The 17930-nt window shown below is 36.9% G+C and overlaps 1 protein-coding gene across 1 annotated transcript; it reads right to left on the reverse strand.

The window, feature by feature from the left end:
* Positions 1 to 5213: 5213 nt before the first annotated feature.
* On the reverse strand, positions 5214 to 17642 carry si:dkey-118j18.2 (uncharacterized). The gene is made up of 5 exons (XM_067435198.1): positions 17344 to 17642; positions 16948 to 17024; positions 16605 to 16764; positions 11957 to 12086; positions 5214 to 6897 (listed from the first exon to the last, which is right to left on the reverse strand). The coding sequence occupies exons 2-5, from the start codon at positions 16965 to 16967 to the stop codon at positions 6695 to 6697; spliced, it is 513 nt and encodes a 170-aa protein (XP_067291299.1). The 5' UTR covers positions 16968 to 17024; positions 17344 to 17642; the 3' UTR covers positions 5214 to 6694.
* Positions 17643 to 17930: the final 288 nt, after the last annotated feature.

Raw genomic sequence — 17930 nt, forward strand, 5'->3', positions numbered from 1 at the left:
ACATGTCCAGGCCTGTCTCAAGTTTGCCAATGACCATTTGCATGATCCAGAGGAGTCATGGGAGAAAGTCATGTGGTCAGATGAGACCAAAATAGAACTTTTTAGTCATAATTCCACTAAACGTGTTTGGAGGAAGAAGAATGATGAGTACCATCCCAAGAACACCATCCCTAATGTGAAGCATGGAGGTGGTAGGATTTGGGGGTGTTTTTCTGCACTTGGGACAGGCCGTCTGTACTGTATTAAGGAGAGGATGAACGGAGGCCATGTGTTGCGAGATTTTGGGGAACAACCTCCTTCCCTCAGTTAGAGCATTGAAGATGGGTCAAGGCTGGGTCTTCCAACATGACAATGACAATCTGGAGACGGGCGTGGCCTAGCCCGTCTCCAGACCTAAACCCAATAGAGAATCTTTGGAGGGAGCTCAAACTCAGTGTTTCTCAGTGACAGGCCAGAAACCTGACTGACCTGGTGAACCTGGTGAAAAACTACAAAATATTAACACTGATTTTCTCAGGTGTTCAAATACTTATTTGCAACTGTATCATACAAATAAATAGTTAAAAAAATACATTGTGATTATATATATATATATATATATATATATATATATATATATATATATATATATATATATATAAAGTCTGACATTTAAAAATTAAAATATAAAATATAATCCTAAAGACATGAACTTAACAGTTACCAAAAGTGTTTTTTTTTCCCTAAATATATTTATAATGTGACTCATTTACAAGGTTATCAATATGATTTTTTATATTATGAAAAAATATATATATTTAAGATATGGACTTGACAGAAAAAGTGAACAAAAGTAATTTTTCCCAAATATGTTCCTTTGTGTTCCACAGAAAAAAAAGGAAATTACATGATGGCCAGAACATAACAATTTTCATTTATAGTTTAACTTTATCTTTAATAACTGATTTGGAATAACAACGGAGTTATATTTAAATCTAATACTCAGCGATTTGTAAAAACTGTTCTAACTTTTAATGTGATATAATGGTAATTTTCGCAATAACTTTTAGTATATTTATACTCCTACTGCTAATGTCAAAGTAGCAATTAAACATAAGCTGTTACATACGCAGCAGTTTGGGAGAGTTTAAATCTGGTTCAGACCCTCATAAAAACTGTGCGGATAAGAATACTTCTGACATGACATTTTCTGCTCATCCGATAATCCTAATGAATACTTGATAAGCACACACTAGCAACTAAGATGAGGAAAAGGGAGAGAATAGGTCCGCTTTTGTGCCTCTAGAGAAAAAAAAAATGGAGATTTGACAGAATCAGAGGAAGCACAGATGAGACCGAGAAAAATTGAGGAAGCTTCCTCAGCTCTAGTCTCCATTCGCTGACTCATTTCTGATGTCTGATGTGTGCGTTTCATTTGTTTCTCACACCAGATCCACGTGACTAACACCGATGATGGCCGCAGGTGCTCGCAGCAACTCCTCCAGTGTTCCTGCAGGGTGGCCAAAAGCAAAGTCACTAATTTCTCCTTGAGTGCTTCTGCCTGCGGTGCAGCTCATGTATGTTCCTAGTATGAGCTGTGAAGAGAAATACTGCTCATTAGTCATAGTTCAGCTTGTGTGTCAAAACACATTGCAGTGGAGAATTAAAGCAACCTGTTCGGTTTAAATGAAGTCCTGCCTGTTATGAACATTAACAACAACAGCATGAAACATTTAATGAGTCTTGCCTTTGCTTGAAAGTTGAAGTGTTTTGGTGCTGGTTTACCTCACCACTGCAACAACCTAAAAATGTTTTTCTCCCAATGGGAGCAATACAAATGAAATGAATTTATATATTTTGCATGGAAATACATTTTATATAAATAAAAACATCCCTTGTATCAAGGGTAATGCACCGACTTCCGAGTCTTCCTGGAAAAAAACGAGCGGCTGGAGGCGTATCCTGTGGGCGGAGCTAAAGAGTGCGCACAGCTCGTGCGTTGAGAGCGTCTGAAAACTGTGACATCCTCAAACGTGGAAAAGAAAACGTTATCCTAAATAAACCATGGCTATCAATCAGATTCAACCACATATATGATCCAGAATCAGATCCGGAGGCTGAAATTGAACAGGAGCAGCAGCAACCGGATGTCTCTATGTGGTATGTACTGTAACTGTATGCTTAACGGCTTGTCAGAATTTGTGTGTGTTTACTCGTGGTTTATGAGGACAAGATTTGGTTTATGGAATATCTAAACCTTAGCAGTAGCAAGCGGAACGGTTTTGCACATCAGACTAGTGTTTACATAGAAAAACAATAGAATAGTAGCGCATTTGAATGAAGAAACTTTATGGGAACAGCACCTAGGTTTAATATGAAATGATTCATTTAGTTCAACGTCTATAGTGGTCAGCATAACAAATGTATTTAAACACACACCATACATTGCATTCTCCATTGATAAATTAGCCAACAACTGACATTTGAAACAGTTTTACTCACCGCCTGCTTCCAATTCACAACCGTGAACCTTTATCGTTGGGACCGCTCCATCAAAAACACACTTCTTTGGTGACATTGTTTATTTGGTGAAGCCCTGAGACTGCAGTGGAGCCGGCCTTTCTGAGCAAAGCACGTTTATGGGCGTGCATTTGCTCTTTTGGCCTTCCGGGAGAAGAGCCCCTATAAGGAAATTCCATCCCATTTGACGTCCCACAGACCCATACTGGAAAAAAAACTTTCTGAAAAACCGGAAGGAGTATTTTTGACACAGAAATATTCCATCAAACGTCCATCTTTTTTTTGTGTGTTGAAACTGTCCATTTTTAGCATGGGAATCCAAGTATTTAACAGTGTAAAAAGCTCAGTATGCACGAAACAGCATTTCACCCCCCTTTAACAATCCAATCCCGATTCTTTTCCACAAGCTGTGAGGTAAAGACCACATGTCCCAAGATTCTGCGCTCAAACTTGGCTACGCCTTTGATTTGAATAGGCAACCTCTAGGCTAGGGGACGTTGAAGTTACACTGTGCACCTTTAAAGTATCATTAGTCAATAATTGTATCCCTTAAAACTAATCTTTGATCATCAAAATGACATTTAAACATTTTTTCCTGTGAAAAAAACAAAACTTCATGCCTTAAAATAGCTTGAATGTAACTACAACCTTGCATGATTTAGAACACTTGGAACCATGAATATGCAAATTACACACACACACACTCAGAGATCCACGCTCAACTTTTCTCAACTTTCCGTATAAACGCTGTATAATGGTATCGCTCTTTATAATGTCTGACCCATGACGGTAATAATATGACTAGCCTTTTGCTTGACTACGTTATTAAACAGCTAATAATGTGTTGCTAATGTTTCACAAACTCGTTCGCCATCTCAGTCAGCATTTGAAAAAAAGGTCAGAGTAACAATTGTTTGCAGGGGCAGGCCAATCTACATCTAAGATGTCAAAAAAGATATATATCGCATTTCCAATATCCTCTTTACGCGTTTGAATCCATTTGATGGATCTGTTGTAGTACAAATAGTTTAAAACATTATGCTAAGCAAAGCCGTATTCTTCGGTTATAAGTTAAAGTTGTACCAAATACCACTATGGAGCCACCCACCTCACTGATTTGACTGAGATTCGATCGTCCCACACAAGAGAGTAGGAAGCAAAGCACAGAGGGCTCTGGCTCTGCAGGGTTATGAATTATGGAAATATGGAATTCAGAGCCAGCTGTTAAAAATAAAAATCTGAACGGAGAGCCTTATCATAAAGATGCAGAAAATGTAAGTGAAAACATACACTGAGCGAACAGACGAGACTGAAAAATAATGTGCTACTGCCCCCCTGTGGTGTCAGAAAGTAGTGGACAAAGTATGGCTTTGTACAGAACTTTTAGTTTGAACATTCAAACTTTCTGTAAGCATAAAAATAACCAGGTGACATATATGTCACAGTATACTCCATAATGTGCAGTATACTAAACATAATGCACGTACCTTATATTTCCACTGTCTTTTGGTCTTCTTTGGTCATCTTGACTTTTTTCTTCCTGTATTTTATTAAAGCCATGTATGACATTTGTTGCTGCCAAAGGTTGCTTAAATAAAGAAAAACGTTACAGCTTTTAGATTTCACATGTGTCTGGGGAAACACAGCACTGTTTTATCACATTAGATACATTTAAGTGTGTTGAAAGTTGTTACGAAGCTATTCTGTGCATTCTCTCAGCAGCCACTATGAGACACTTGTTGCACACTGCAGCGAGCTAGATCTATTTTAGGCATGGTAAAACATGGTACTCACAGTAAATCAAGAAAACAAGATTTAAACAAGACGAGTGAATGGGCTTATATAACAATTCGATTTCTGTTGATGAAAGCATCCAAACATTTGCTCACCTGCATAATAAAACGCATAATATATTAAAGCGTCTTCTGTTTCCATGTTTTCTACCAAAAAAAAAAAAAAAAAACAGAAATCGAAGGTAGCGATGGTATGCTGTCATTGATAGGCGACGCATAGACAAGGTTTGTGACCTGATTAAAATAGCTAATTTCTCTGGATTTAAACATTCTTGGTCTTGGAGACATTTGGGATAATGCAAGTACACAAGTCAAAAATATATATAACATTGTTCTAGTGGTTTTTGGATATTTTAATCCAAAAATTTTATATATTGTGCCTTTAAAGAACATAGCATACAATATATACTTGCACATTATAGAAGTCATTTTCCAGTATTTAAAAAAATATACACTATGTTGTATTTTATTGCAATTTATTTCATTAAAAAAAAAAAAAAAAAAAAAAAAAAAAAAAACGTATTCAGCAAGGATGCATTAAATTGACTGAAATTGACAGTAGACATTTATATCATTAGAAAAAAAGGATAGTTTTAAATAAATACTGTTATTTTTAACTTTATATTTATAAAGTTTCCACAAAAATATTAAGTAACTGTTTTCAATATTTAACCAAAATGTTGCACCAAATTAGAATGCTTTCTGAATGATCATGTGACACTGAAGACTGGAGTAATGATGCTGAACATTCAGCTCTGCCATCACAAAAATAGATTACATTTTTAAATATATTAAAATAGAAAACAGTTATTTTAAATGCATAATAATATTTCACAATGTTCCTGTGTTTCTGAATACATATGCAGCTGTGAGAATAATGCCACATATCACTGATGCCACTGAACAAAACATATGAAACCATTGAGTTTGTTGGAGAAATGATTTGTTTTCAAACATGACATTTCACCAATATTTATTTTTTAAAGAGATTCAAAGGGTATTTCCATAAATACAAAAATAGCATATACAGTACTTCAGTTTAAATGAGATAATACGTGTTGCAAGATTAGGATTTAAATCAAATTATGATTAAATGAAATTACATAGTGAAGGACCGGGCGTTCGGGGGACAGGACCACACACATATTCTAAAAGCACACTTAAATCACATCCTTTCATGTGGACTTTTTTTTTTTTAAATACAAAAAATATTGATCCCATTATGTGAACCTGATATATTAACAATTGCACAGAGATGACTTAATGCGCTCACCAAAGCACATGAACATTTTCACAAGGAAGTTCTGTTTGAATTCATCACACGTAACATATGCCTTATCACACGCACACCCGCGCACACACAGACACACACACACACACAGAAGGTCTAATTCGGTTAGCAGAAATTGTTAATAAGGTCACCGTGATCTCAAATGCATCAGTGTGTTACATTAAACCTGATAAGCGATACGACAGAGTAGGACTGCACACATTTACACGTGTCATAACCATTAGCCACATTATCCACACCGGCTCTGGTTGATTCAGGAATATTGGACACTTACTAACAGACGGAATTAAGGCAATTACCACACATCAAAAGTGCTTAAGAGGGCAAATGTTTTTTTTTAGTTTTTCTTTTTAAATTGTCATCACATATAAACCGAGGTTATAAATAACCTGAGGCTAGACCTCTATACTTTTAAAGAGATAGTTCAGACAAACATTTGAATTCTATCATCATTTCACCTCATTCCAAAAGACATGCTGTAAAACTTTCTCCTGTTGAACATAAAAGAAGACTTAATAGTTTTGGTTCCCATTGACATACAGTCATGACATGAGGGTGAGCAAATGACAGAATAATCACTTATACGTGAACTACACCTTTAAACTCTCCCATTGGGACTTTTTGAAAAGAAAGACATGTTGTCAAGACATTGTCTAAGCAGAATGTGCTTGGCACCAATCAACCCACTAGCCTATTTACAGTTCCTCAAGCAGCCACACATCAGTCTTCAACACTGCTGCAAATAAATGATGGTGAAAGTAATCGGTTAAAAATATCGAAATGGCCGTGTTTGCCGTATGGCTATGCGCTGTGGTTTTGCTGGAGGAAATGAGCATAAGGCATGGGTGAACTGAAAGCACCAGTATACCAGCGTGGGCAGAGCAGTGCTCGACTCTGCCAGAAGATGGCATCAGGCCAGTCTCATTCTTTATACTGCCTATTGTGCACTATCCAAATTCTCTCATGTCGTAAGAGAACGAGCAAGATCCACTGCCAATGTGAAATCTTTTTTTCTTTGTACAATTTGCTTGAGAAGAAAATAAGTCCGGATGGAAAAACAAGACTAGATGGGCTTACTTAGCCCTCGTTGTGTTTCTATATTGAAAGAAGTTTAACTTGACCTTCCCTCAGGTTGTGATTGGCTGTGGTTGTCTACTTGCTGATTGGCTGGAGAGGTGATGCTGGGCGTGTAAGGGGGTGGGGCATCGCTAATTGCACTGGAATCGTTGGCGTCCGGGATGGTGATGCTCAGGGATGCGTCAGTATCGTCGTTTTGAGCGTACTCGCTGTATGGTGGAGGTTTCAGGTCATTTGCTGCACAAAATAAAGACGAGAGAGGTTTAAAAACAGCAAAGAAAACATACAAAAAAAAAAAAAAAAAATTACAACATAAAATTTTACCCTATTGTAAAATACTGTTAAATTCAGTAAAAAAACAAAACAAAAAAACAGCTATGGTTAAAATATTGTGACATTGATTCGAGTATTATGGAATGTCATATTGGTCCCTGTATATTTTTACAACTGTTTTATTACTTTAAGTCACGTAATGTAATATTAATATACTTTAATATACTTTAATATATTAATATTAATTTCCATACTTTTTGAAACTGTATAGGAACTCTGTAAATTATATGGCAACCCCCCCCCCCCCCCCCAACAAATCCCGACAAACAAACGCTTATTGATTAACTAAAAAAAACTAATACGATATTAAAAAAGAGAGAATAATAACAACAATAAGACTAGACTCAGCTACTGTCTGCACAACTAAAACTTCCAATGACTCAACGTAATTTGCATGTGAAATAGAAAGGACATTCTTAAAAAAAAAAAAAAAACTTCCTCTTTCATGCTGCAGCAGACCACTGTAAACCGTCAATGCCTTATTTGGTCTTTTAACAGCAAACAAAAGCAAATATTGCCAAATAATTCTACAAAACAGGTGGCACAAACTACTACACACAGCATTGGGGGGGGGGGGGGGGGGGGGGGGGGGGTTGTTTCCATCAGCACTTCACTCAAATATCAAGAGACTGTGGAAACACTGAATGATGTGGCATTGAAGGTTGACAAAAACCACATCCTGCTCGGAAGGTATTATCTTACACTCTTCTGGGTCAAAGGAAACAAAGTGTACGCATGTGTAGCATCTTCAACCTCGTGTCTTATTCTTGGAGGTCTTTTAGACGCTTACAGATCTACACGCATGAAAGTCGATGTTTATGAACTCATGACACATTGTTAGAGATAATGAGAGTACAAATGGAACGGCAAAAAGTGGAAATGAAACAAAATTATACAGAAGAATTGAGCCAGAATCTTCCGTTTGCTGCCAATCCACACAAGCACCCGAAGACTTCCTTCTCTGTTTCTGAATGAACAATCGGTCTCAGCACAGACACTGAACTGAAGTAAACCCAACGCAAAAAGCTTCGATTTCCAAATTAATTTCAATCTTTTCCATGACATAAATGTCAATATCTGGCAGCTGGTGCTCATAAACATCCTTCTCAGCGTCAGTTACAAAACTTGCCAATTAAGAAGCATTGGTCTAATTTGAGATGGCTGATGTCTGCAGGCCCACTCTCCAACTGTTGTTCCCTCGTCATAAAATTGTCCCTGTTAACCATTTACAGAGCATACAGCATAGTAGGTGAAAGCACAAGACTTTCCCTAGAAAAATGTAACGTGACTGTTTCTCATATTAGGGTGAAGAGACACGTGAAGTGTTTAGCGTTGGTCTAACCCCTGAGACTGGACAGCCTCCTCACCACACCATATATGTATTCTTGGTGATTTTCTTATAAACATATCGACCATTACTGTATTAAGCTTCTCACAGAGTGATTTCTTTTTAGAGATGAACTTAAACTGTGACACACAAAAGAACGTCAGTGTTCAACAAACATTTAATCATTTACATTCCAGCTGCGCTGTGAGCGATCACTTGGAAAAGCACTTTCAGAGATGATTTTAAGTGCACAGTCTACATGTACGCTGCAACAATAATGGAATTTGGCATATACACAGAGAGCTAAAAATATGCTAAAAAATGCAACTAGAAAATGATCCCTATGGCATTGTTTACGGTTAACTTTTTGTAACACTCCATTGACCAAAACATCCATAACTGTATAACAGTCAAATGCTTTAATGCAGTGGTTTTCAGACTTTTTTTAAGAGCAACCTTTCTTTCTTTATTTTTTTGTGTAACCCATATATAGGCCTACAACCATTTACATTCAAACAAGTCAAGCCAAGCATAAAATTAGATGGCACAAAAATTCAGCTCAGCACTTTTCCACACAACCACTTTTGATCCTTGATGCTTTTGCAACACAAAAATTATCCTGCACTAACTTGATTGCTAGGCCTATATATGGGAAGGAAATTAACTGATTAACCAACAAAAATGTACCAATTAATCGTTTGCTCACTTTGCTGCACGCTTCAAACTACCCTACAAATATATTTAAATTTTAAGTCACGTATACAGTGGGTACAGAAAGTATTCAGACTCCTTACATTTTTACTCTTTGTTATATTGCAGCCATTTGCTAAAATAATTTAAGTTCATTTCTCTTCTCATTAGTGTACACACAGTACCCCATATTGACAGAAAAACACAGAACTGTTGACATTTTTGCAGATTTATTAAATAAGAAACACTGAAATATCACATGGTATTCAGACCCTTTGCTCAGTATTTAGTAGAAGCACCCTTTTGATCTAATACAGCCATGAGTATTTTGGGAAAGATGTAACAAGTTTTTCACACCTGGATTTGGGGAACTTCAATTACTTGCAGATCCGCTTCAGTTTTGTCACATTGGATGGTAAACGTTGGTGGACAGATGTTTTCAGGTCTCTCCAGAGATGCTCAATTGGGTTTAAGTCAGGGCTCTAGCTGGGCCATTCAAGAAGTCACGGAATTGTTGTGAAGCCATTCTTTTGCCTTTGTTATTTAAACTGTGTGCTTGGGGTAATTGTCTTGTTGAAAGGTGAACTTCCGGCCCAGTCTAAGGTCTTGAGCACTCTGGAGAAGGTTTTCGTCCAGGATATCATGTACTTGGCCGCATTCATCTTTCCCTCGATTGCAACCAGCCGTCCTGTCCCTGCAGCTGAAAAACACCCCCACAGCATGATGCTGCCACCACCATGCTTCACTGTTGGGACTGTATTGGACAGGTGATATTTTTCTCCACACATACCGCTTGGAATTAAGGCCAAAAAGTTCTATCTTGGTCTCATCAGACCAGAGAATCTTATTTCTCACCATCTTGGAGTCCTTCAGGTGCTTTTTTTTTTTTTTTTTTTAAAGCAAACTTTCATGTGTTTTGCACTGAGGAGAGGCTTCCATCGGGGGACTCTGTTATAAAGGCCCGACTGGTGGAGGGCTGCAGTGATTGACTTTCTACAACTTTCTCCCATCTCCTGACTCCATCTTTGGAGCTCAGCCACAGTGATCTTTGGGTTCTACTTTACCTCTCTCACCAAGGCTCTTCTCCCTCAATAGCTCAGTTTGGCCAGATGGCCAGCTCTAGGAAGGATTCTGGTCATCCCAAACATCTTCCATTTAAGGATTATATGGAGGCCACTTTGCTCTTAGAACCTTAATTGCAGCAGAATTATTTTTGTAACCTTGGCCAGATCTGTGCCTTGGCACAATTCTGTCTCTGAGCTCTTCAGGCAGTTCCTTTGACCTCATGATTTTCATTTGCTCTGACATGCACTGTGAGCCGTAAGGTCTTATACAGACAGGTGTGTGGCTTTCATAATCAAGTCCAATCAGTATAATCAAATACAGCTGGACTCAAATGAAGGTTTAGAACCATCTCAAGGATGACCAGAAGAAATGGACAGAGTTAAATATACGAGTGCCACAGCAAAGGGTCTGAATACTTTGTTTTTCTTTTTTAATAAATCTGCAAAAACAATTCTGTGTTTTTCTGTCAATATGGGGTGCTGTGCGTACAATAATGAGAAAAAAAATGAACTTAAAAAGATTTTAGCAAATGACTGCAATATAACAGAGTGAAAAATGTAAGGGGGTCTGGATACCCACTGTCGCATTTGATTGGATTCAGAAATAATACTGGTAAATTAAGCTAAATTTTATAATGTACTACACACACTATAAATACTACAAACATAAGCCCCATTTCCACCGAAATTACCCGGAATAATTTGTACCAGGAACTTTCCCCCCAGACCTGCTACTGTTTGCGTTTCCACTGCGGACTAAAGTACTGTGAAGATTAGACAAATTAGTCTAGTGATGTAGGACTGCGCGCGACTGCTCCTCCCAGTCAGCTACGGACAGTAATCATTTTTGCTCGACATTGTCTGCAACAATAACAAATATGGAGGAGATTTATGCTGTGCTGCTTTTGCTGTTTATGTATTGGTTTACTAAAGAGGTAATTAACAAAACAGCAGAAAGAGCACTGATACTAAAGTGTGTTCTGAAAACTTGTAAAGCTAGATTTAAAATGACAATGTGTTATCATCGAACGCAGAACGAACCTTGCAAAAGTCTTTTAAAAATGACGGTTGAAATAAAATGTCAATGAGCTAAACCAATCAGCATGTTCAGGGCCCAAGTCCCGCCCTCAAAAGTTCCTGAACTTAGAAAAAGTACTACCTCGCCAGCAGGGCCGTTTAGAGGGGGAAATATTTAACTTCATATAAACCCTAGTTCCTGTGGTCGAAACATACAGAGTACCACCCCAAAGTTCCTAGTTCCTGGTTATTTTATTTCCCCCTACTCCACAACAAATCCTTTGAATTTAACGTTATTCATAACAGATGAAAACTAAAAAATTAAAAGTAGACTGTAATTGTAAAGCCAAAACAAAATTAATAATGGGAAACTAACCAGTTACATAGCTCATGTAGTTAGCTCACGTAACCTAACTCTCTCATTGGAATCCAAATGTTTTCATATTCACAATGTATTTGGATGCTAAACCATTATTTATTATAGGCTTTGTACTACACTCGTGTCCCAATATTGTAAAAAAATAAATCCTATTCACGTGCAAAAATGTGTAAAAAAATAAATAATCCAGTCAAATCAAAGACTACTTGATAGTTACAAAATAAATGTTAATAAAAAATAAAATTCCCCAAAATCCCTAATATTACAGTGTTTGGAATTGTGATGTCAGTCATGTACGGTCTCAAAGAAAAACAAAAGGGGAACAAAAAAAAAGCTTAAACAACAACAAAATAATACTTCTTGTTGGGTACCAGTGGTATTTAAAAGGGTCCAGAACAAATGTTTCTATCTTCTTAATAATCTTGAAATAAATGATTTCTGTCCCTCTGCAGACTAGGGTGTAGTCGTACAGTGAGTCAGTCTTACCTCCAGACACTGCCTCGTATGGAGGAGGCATGTCCAGTTGAGACAGTGAGGATGATGGTGGAAGAGAGGCGGAGGGTTCGCCCACCGAGCCGTCGTCCTGAACTCCGTACCAACTGGGCCAGATTGATGTCTGTGGAGCAGAGCAGCAGTGGGAGATAAACACCCACAATCAGATGGGAATCAGATATATTAAAGACGATTTTAAATACATGTGGCAGTGTAACAAGATCTAGCTGATGCTTGCTGTTAAACGGTGGAATGGAGCAATCTCTTGCCCAGGCCTATATATGTACTTATAATATAACCTACAAGACCTTGGGGTCACAGTTTGGTTGGTAAACACAATGTTATCTCGGTTTCAGTAGGGATACGAGACAGTTCTCTTTTTTAATGTCATTTAGTTCACATAAAATTAGCTTAAAGAGAAATACTTTTTTTTAGGTTGGATCTTAATGGTCCGGTATTTCCCTTTGCGATTACACTATTGCTCAACAAAGCAGTTTGTTTAGCATTAAACATGTTGCCATTTAACCATTATGTGATATATAAGCACACCATAACAAATGACCTCATAAGGCAAACTGCATTATAAACTACTGTAAGAACAACTAAACAACCACTGGCATGTGAATGTGTAAGCAAGCAGGGCAAACGTTTCTCATCTATCTGAACTGTTTGTTGTCAAATTAAGGGCATTTCCTGTGTGGAGAGCTACAGGCAGCTTGGGTTTCTAAAAATAGGCCTATACTTCATTCTCCACATATCTGAAGAAAGAGAAAACAACTGCTGAGAAAATCTAGAACATTTTTATAGGAATACATCCTATACAAATTCAGCTCGCAATGTTATGAAGGGCTAATAAATGCCCATTTTCTCCGAAAATACCCAGTGAAATATTAAAATAGCAACCTTATTTGAATGGCAAAGCTATTTGGCTTGAAATAGCCTTCAATACTTGTGCTACAAATTGCTTCCAGATGCTTTTCTGAATGCTTTCATTTAGAAACAGGTCTTTTTCTGAATTTAAAATGCAGCCTTACAGCTTTCAAACAGAGCTAAAGCGGGAACATTCCCCACTTCACTCTTTTTAAGAAATCTCATTTAATTATAATTCAGTCACAGATACCCATAACTTGACTGTACAAGTGAATATGCTTTAGTCAAAGTGCCAAAAAAACCAATAACATTCCTAACAGATTTTGTCAGCACTGTGACGGCCCTTAGCTGTGGGTCCTACTCTTGTTCCATCTAGTCTGCTTCTTCAGGATTTTTCACAGGTACTGGTTAGTTTTGACAAGCGCTGATCACCAACAAGAGAAACTATTCTTCAGAACAGAAGGGCTCACACATTTAGTGGCCTGTGTGAATAACACAGACTCGAGACCTGTCACTCCTGCGTTCGGTTTGGTTTAACGGATCCTTGTTGTAGCTTTGAGTTTAGAGAGTGAAATGTTTTACATCATGAGTCAAAAAAAGAAAAAGGTGAAAAAAAGGTGCTGTGACACAATAAAAGTTCACCAAAAACTTCCCTGTAGATAAATGACAGACAGAACATGCACTTGCACTGAACATTTGCATATTTCCACTGACTGCGCACTCCAATGGAGTCTGAAACCCAAGCAAACTGAAACCTGTGAGTGGATTCAAACGTCCCGTTTTCAGATATGTTAAAAGGATTCCCCTACAGACTAAGATGCCATTTATGATCAGTTTTGGGTGTTTCGAATATGGATACATGTTTAAAGGTACAAACGTGTGTCAAAAGGGTCCAAAATACTCCACCTATATTTAAAAATGTATGACATCTTAACATTTATAATGTAAAAGCTAATCAGTCCTGATAGTAAAGGGCCGCCTCATTAATCTCCGCTAAAACTTTTAAACTGCTTGTTAATGCTTTTAAAACAGAACAGTTGGAAACAAAACATATACATTATATACACTACTGTTAAAAATGTGTATGTACTTTTTTAAAATATATAACGGAGAAAGACATCTCTCAGGCTCCCCAAGACTGGATTTGATCAGTGTCCAGCGTAAAAAGAAATTGTATAACAAATAACTTTTAAAATGTTTTATCAGCAAATATTAGCATGAATTATTAGCAGCCATCACTCTGAATTCAGAATTCATTCCAATATTCAGATTTTTATTTTTAATCACTTTTGATCCATTAGATGTATCTTTGCTGATTAAATGTTAATTTTATTTTAAAAGAAAGTGTGTGTGTGTGTGTGTGTGTGTGTGTATATATATATATATACGCATACACACACCCAACCAATGTTAGGGAATAAAAAAAGTCAGATAAGGATATATCGGTCGATATTATTTGTGTGTATTAGTACAGTACCAGCCAAAAGTTTGGACACTTTCCCATTGACATAAATATAAAATAAAAAAAATTATATATATATATATATATATATATATATATATATATATATATATATATTATATATATATATATATATATATAAATAATTTGCCTGCTTACACTACGACCTAAAAGTATGTTCTCTTTTTGTGAAGGAAAAACAACATACTAATGAAAAAGAGTTATTTTTCATAGGTCTAAACTAGATTTTCAGGTAGGCTAAGGGATATTACACTTCTCTTGAACAAATACGGAATCTCCTGATCAAAACACAGGCGAAGAAGCAGCAGAAAAAATGATACTCTCTGCGCCCCAATTCACATACTATCCATACTTAATAGTATTCGAAAATAGAATCAGTACGTCCCAAATTGTAGTATGCTGAAATGAGTATTCCAAAGATACCCAGATGGTCTACCATTTCCAGTCAGAATTCGAAGTGTGGATCGACGCATACTCTAACGGCTGATATTGCCCACAAACAATTGAGTATTGGATGAGGATTCGATTAGAACTACAAACATGGATAAAAAGTGTTACAAACATGACGGATGTGTGAGTCTTATTGTTAAGTAGAGAGGTTTGGGGTTTGAGCATACCTGTCAAGTATCCCGGTTTGGCCGGGAAAGTCCCGTATTTTACCCTTCTTTCCCACCGTCCTCTTGCATTAGTATTTTTCTGTAAATCTGTATTTTAACCAGCATTATAAAAAATAATAATAATAATACTACCGGAGTAAAAAACAAAAATATTTATTATCTGGGGTTAGTTGCATAAACCTAGCCACTATGTTAAGACTGTCTTAAGCACTAATTTGTCCAACTAGCAATTAGTCCAAATGTAATCAGTCTTACTTTTCTAATTCAAATTGAACCAATCTAGAATTTTATGTAATTGATTTAAAAAAAGTTAGGAACAGTCTAAAGAAAAAAATTAGATCACTTACTTTTAAGACTAGTCTAAGTGGTTTATGCACTGGCCCCTGAGCTCTATAACTAGCCTCGCGATAACTGCCATCTACAGTAGCCTACAGTACAGTACAGTAGGTGGCAGTTGTCATGAGGTTATTGATTGTACTCAATGTTATCCACATAATATTTCACTTGCAGCAGCATTTTGAACTTTTGTAATGATACGTTTGGCCATTAACTTTTAAATGCATCCTTATATATTTAAACAGCAAACACATGAGGAGAGTCTCCGCATTAAAGACCCACAAATGGCAGATCAACGTGCGGCTACATTTCTCTCCGATACGGTAGGAAATTAAACTGAATGTGGAGGTTTTGAACTGTGACAAGATGAATGCGGGCAGTTTAAATTGTAACAGGATGAATGTAACGAAGCGACAGAGTCCGTTATAGGCAATGAAGTAGTATGTCCCAACGCTTGGATACTCTTCTGCTACACAATCAAAAGTATGTACTTTTTCTTCACAAAAAGTGTACATACTTTTAGGTCATAGTGTAAATAGGCTAATTGGGATACAGTCACTTTGTGGTTGAAAAGAAGCTGTTCCACAACTTTACATGACAACTGCTCTCTCTGGGTTAGTGAATATTCCACCGGGTTCGAACTTGTCATTTAGAAATAAGAATGAGTGGACGTTTGAAGCGCTTTTATTAATGATTATTTTTAAAAATCAATTTCCTTCAATTCTGATCAAAAGCGGTGGCAGAAGAAGCATTTGAGATGCATGCTAATACCAGGTGTTAACAGCAATGTGTCTGACCCTTTAACATTAAACAGGAAGAGCATCCGTCCTGACTCGAATACTTACCTTTATTTGATGACAAACGGTTACAAATGAAAAAGTAAAAAAAGAGAAAATAAGACAAACTTATATTCATCTTGGTGTAATCTATGTGCATCTACACTGACTGAACAGTGATGAAGGCTACACAAAGTGGATTTAAATACATATATGTATTGCTTAATCACAACATTCCTCTTCCCCTGACAAGTGTTTAATCAAAGGGGAAAAGAGTTGTCTGCTTATTATCAGTCTGTCTGTCATTTACCTTGTCAAATCTTCTGTGAAATGCCACTTAGGGTCAGCAGAAGTTACCATAACATATTGCGCTTGAGTCTGTCTTATTGTTTTGCTGAATGTACACTGAAATGTAGAGACCTACACTGTACTATACAGGAAGCTAAACTATGTAATTCATCCAACGAGCGATTATATCAGCAGCGGCTGACGCACAGCCAACTCGGCCACACCTTAGAAAAAAAAGATTTGGATTAAATTGAAATTGTGGTTGTACTCACATTTTGTCTCTCACAGATTTGGTGCAGGTAAGCACGTCCTCCCACAATGACAATCTGAGCGTTTCGGGGATTGCTGAGGTATGCAGCAAGCTGTCTTTGCCTTGAGCGATACCAGCAGATGTAGAAGAAGATCTTAATCATAATAAATATTATGACGACTCTAAAACAAGATAAAGCACAAGTTTAAAGTCTCAAAGACATGCGCATAATCGATAATAACTGCCATAACATGCCATAAACAGAAACAAATTTGAATGAACAAAAATCAAAGATGCAATGTTATAACAAAAAAATAAATAGACAATACAACTGTAATCACATCAACAATCTCCCTAAAACTTACATGTACCAGTACAGCTCCATGCTTCTCAACAGTTGGTATCAATTACCATAACGTTAATCAGCTTCCAAGCTGTCAGACTGAAATAAAAACCAAGAAGAGTTATTGGAGTCTGCATAGGAAAATGTCAATGATTTCATCACCTCATGTTTAAAGCAGCTCGGATTCTTAAAGTAATACTAGAAACATTTAAAAGAGGCTTTATTTTCAAATAGCTATGTAACACGGGGTTGGGTTACTGTTACATAAACAGAAAATAAACTTACACAAGCTTAGTTCGCCTATACAAACAAACAAACAAACAAACATTACATAACACGCCCATCCTTTATTGGGATTTATTAGTCCGTTTTAGTTATATGACTTTAATACAACTTTTCATCAAGAAAATAAGCTCACCTTGTAAACGCGTTTTAAGTAGCGTTATAATCCACCTTAGACAGCTAGCGAAGCATCTGCTCCTCATAGACACTAGAGGAAGTCGCTTTGCTAACGGGCTAAAATAAATAAATGTACCTTTATAAAATGCAAACACGGACACCGAGGTGTAATTTTTTCAAACAGCTCGGGTTCACTGGCAGCCTGTGGGCCGAGCGTGTCTCCCCTCTCTCTCTCTGTTTAGTAAATGCTAACACTTGAGAGGGCTTCCGAGAAATGTTGAGCGCTGTGTTTTTTCCATGAGCAAACGACCGAAGGGAAGGGGGTTTATTGTAGTTCTTCTGTTGCCTCGCAAGGCGTCCGTACTTCCGTGGATTCATGGGAAAGGAACGCCAAATTAAAAGTGTTTATTGTTGTAATTTAATCATTTGAATGTAAATGTAAATTACGACAAAAAATAATTTATAATAATAATAATAATAATGTGTACATGTAATTTAAAATAGATAATACCTTTCAACCTCAAAGCAGCAGGCCTATATATTTTATCAAATATTTTTCTCCAGCTCGGTTTTTAAAATAGTACTAAAGCGCCATCTACCGGGCAC

Source organism: Pseudorasbora parva, chromosome 24 (assembly GCF_024679245.1).
Source record: "Pseudorasbora parva isolate DD20220531a chromosome 24, ASM2467924v1, whole genome shotgun sequence".
Classification (NCBI taxonomy): domain Eukaryota; kingdom Metazoa; phylum Chordata; class Actinopteri; order Cypriniformes; family Gobionidae; genus Pseudorasbora; species Pseudorasbora parva.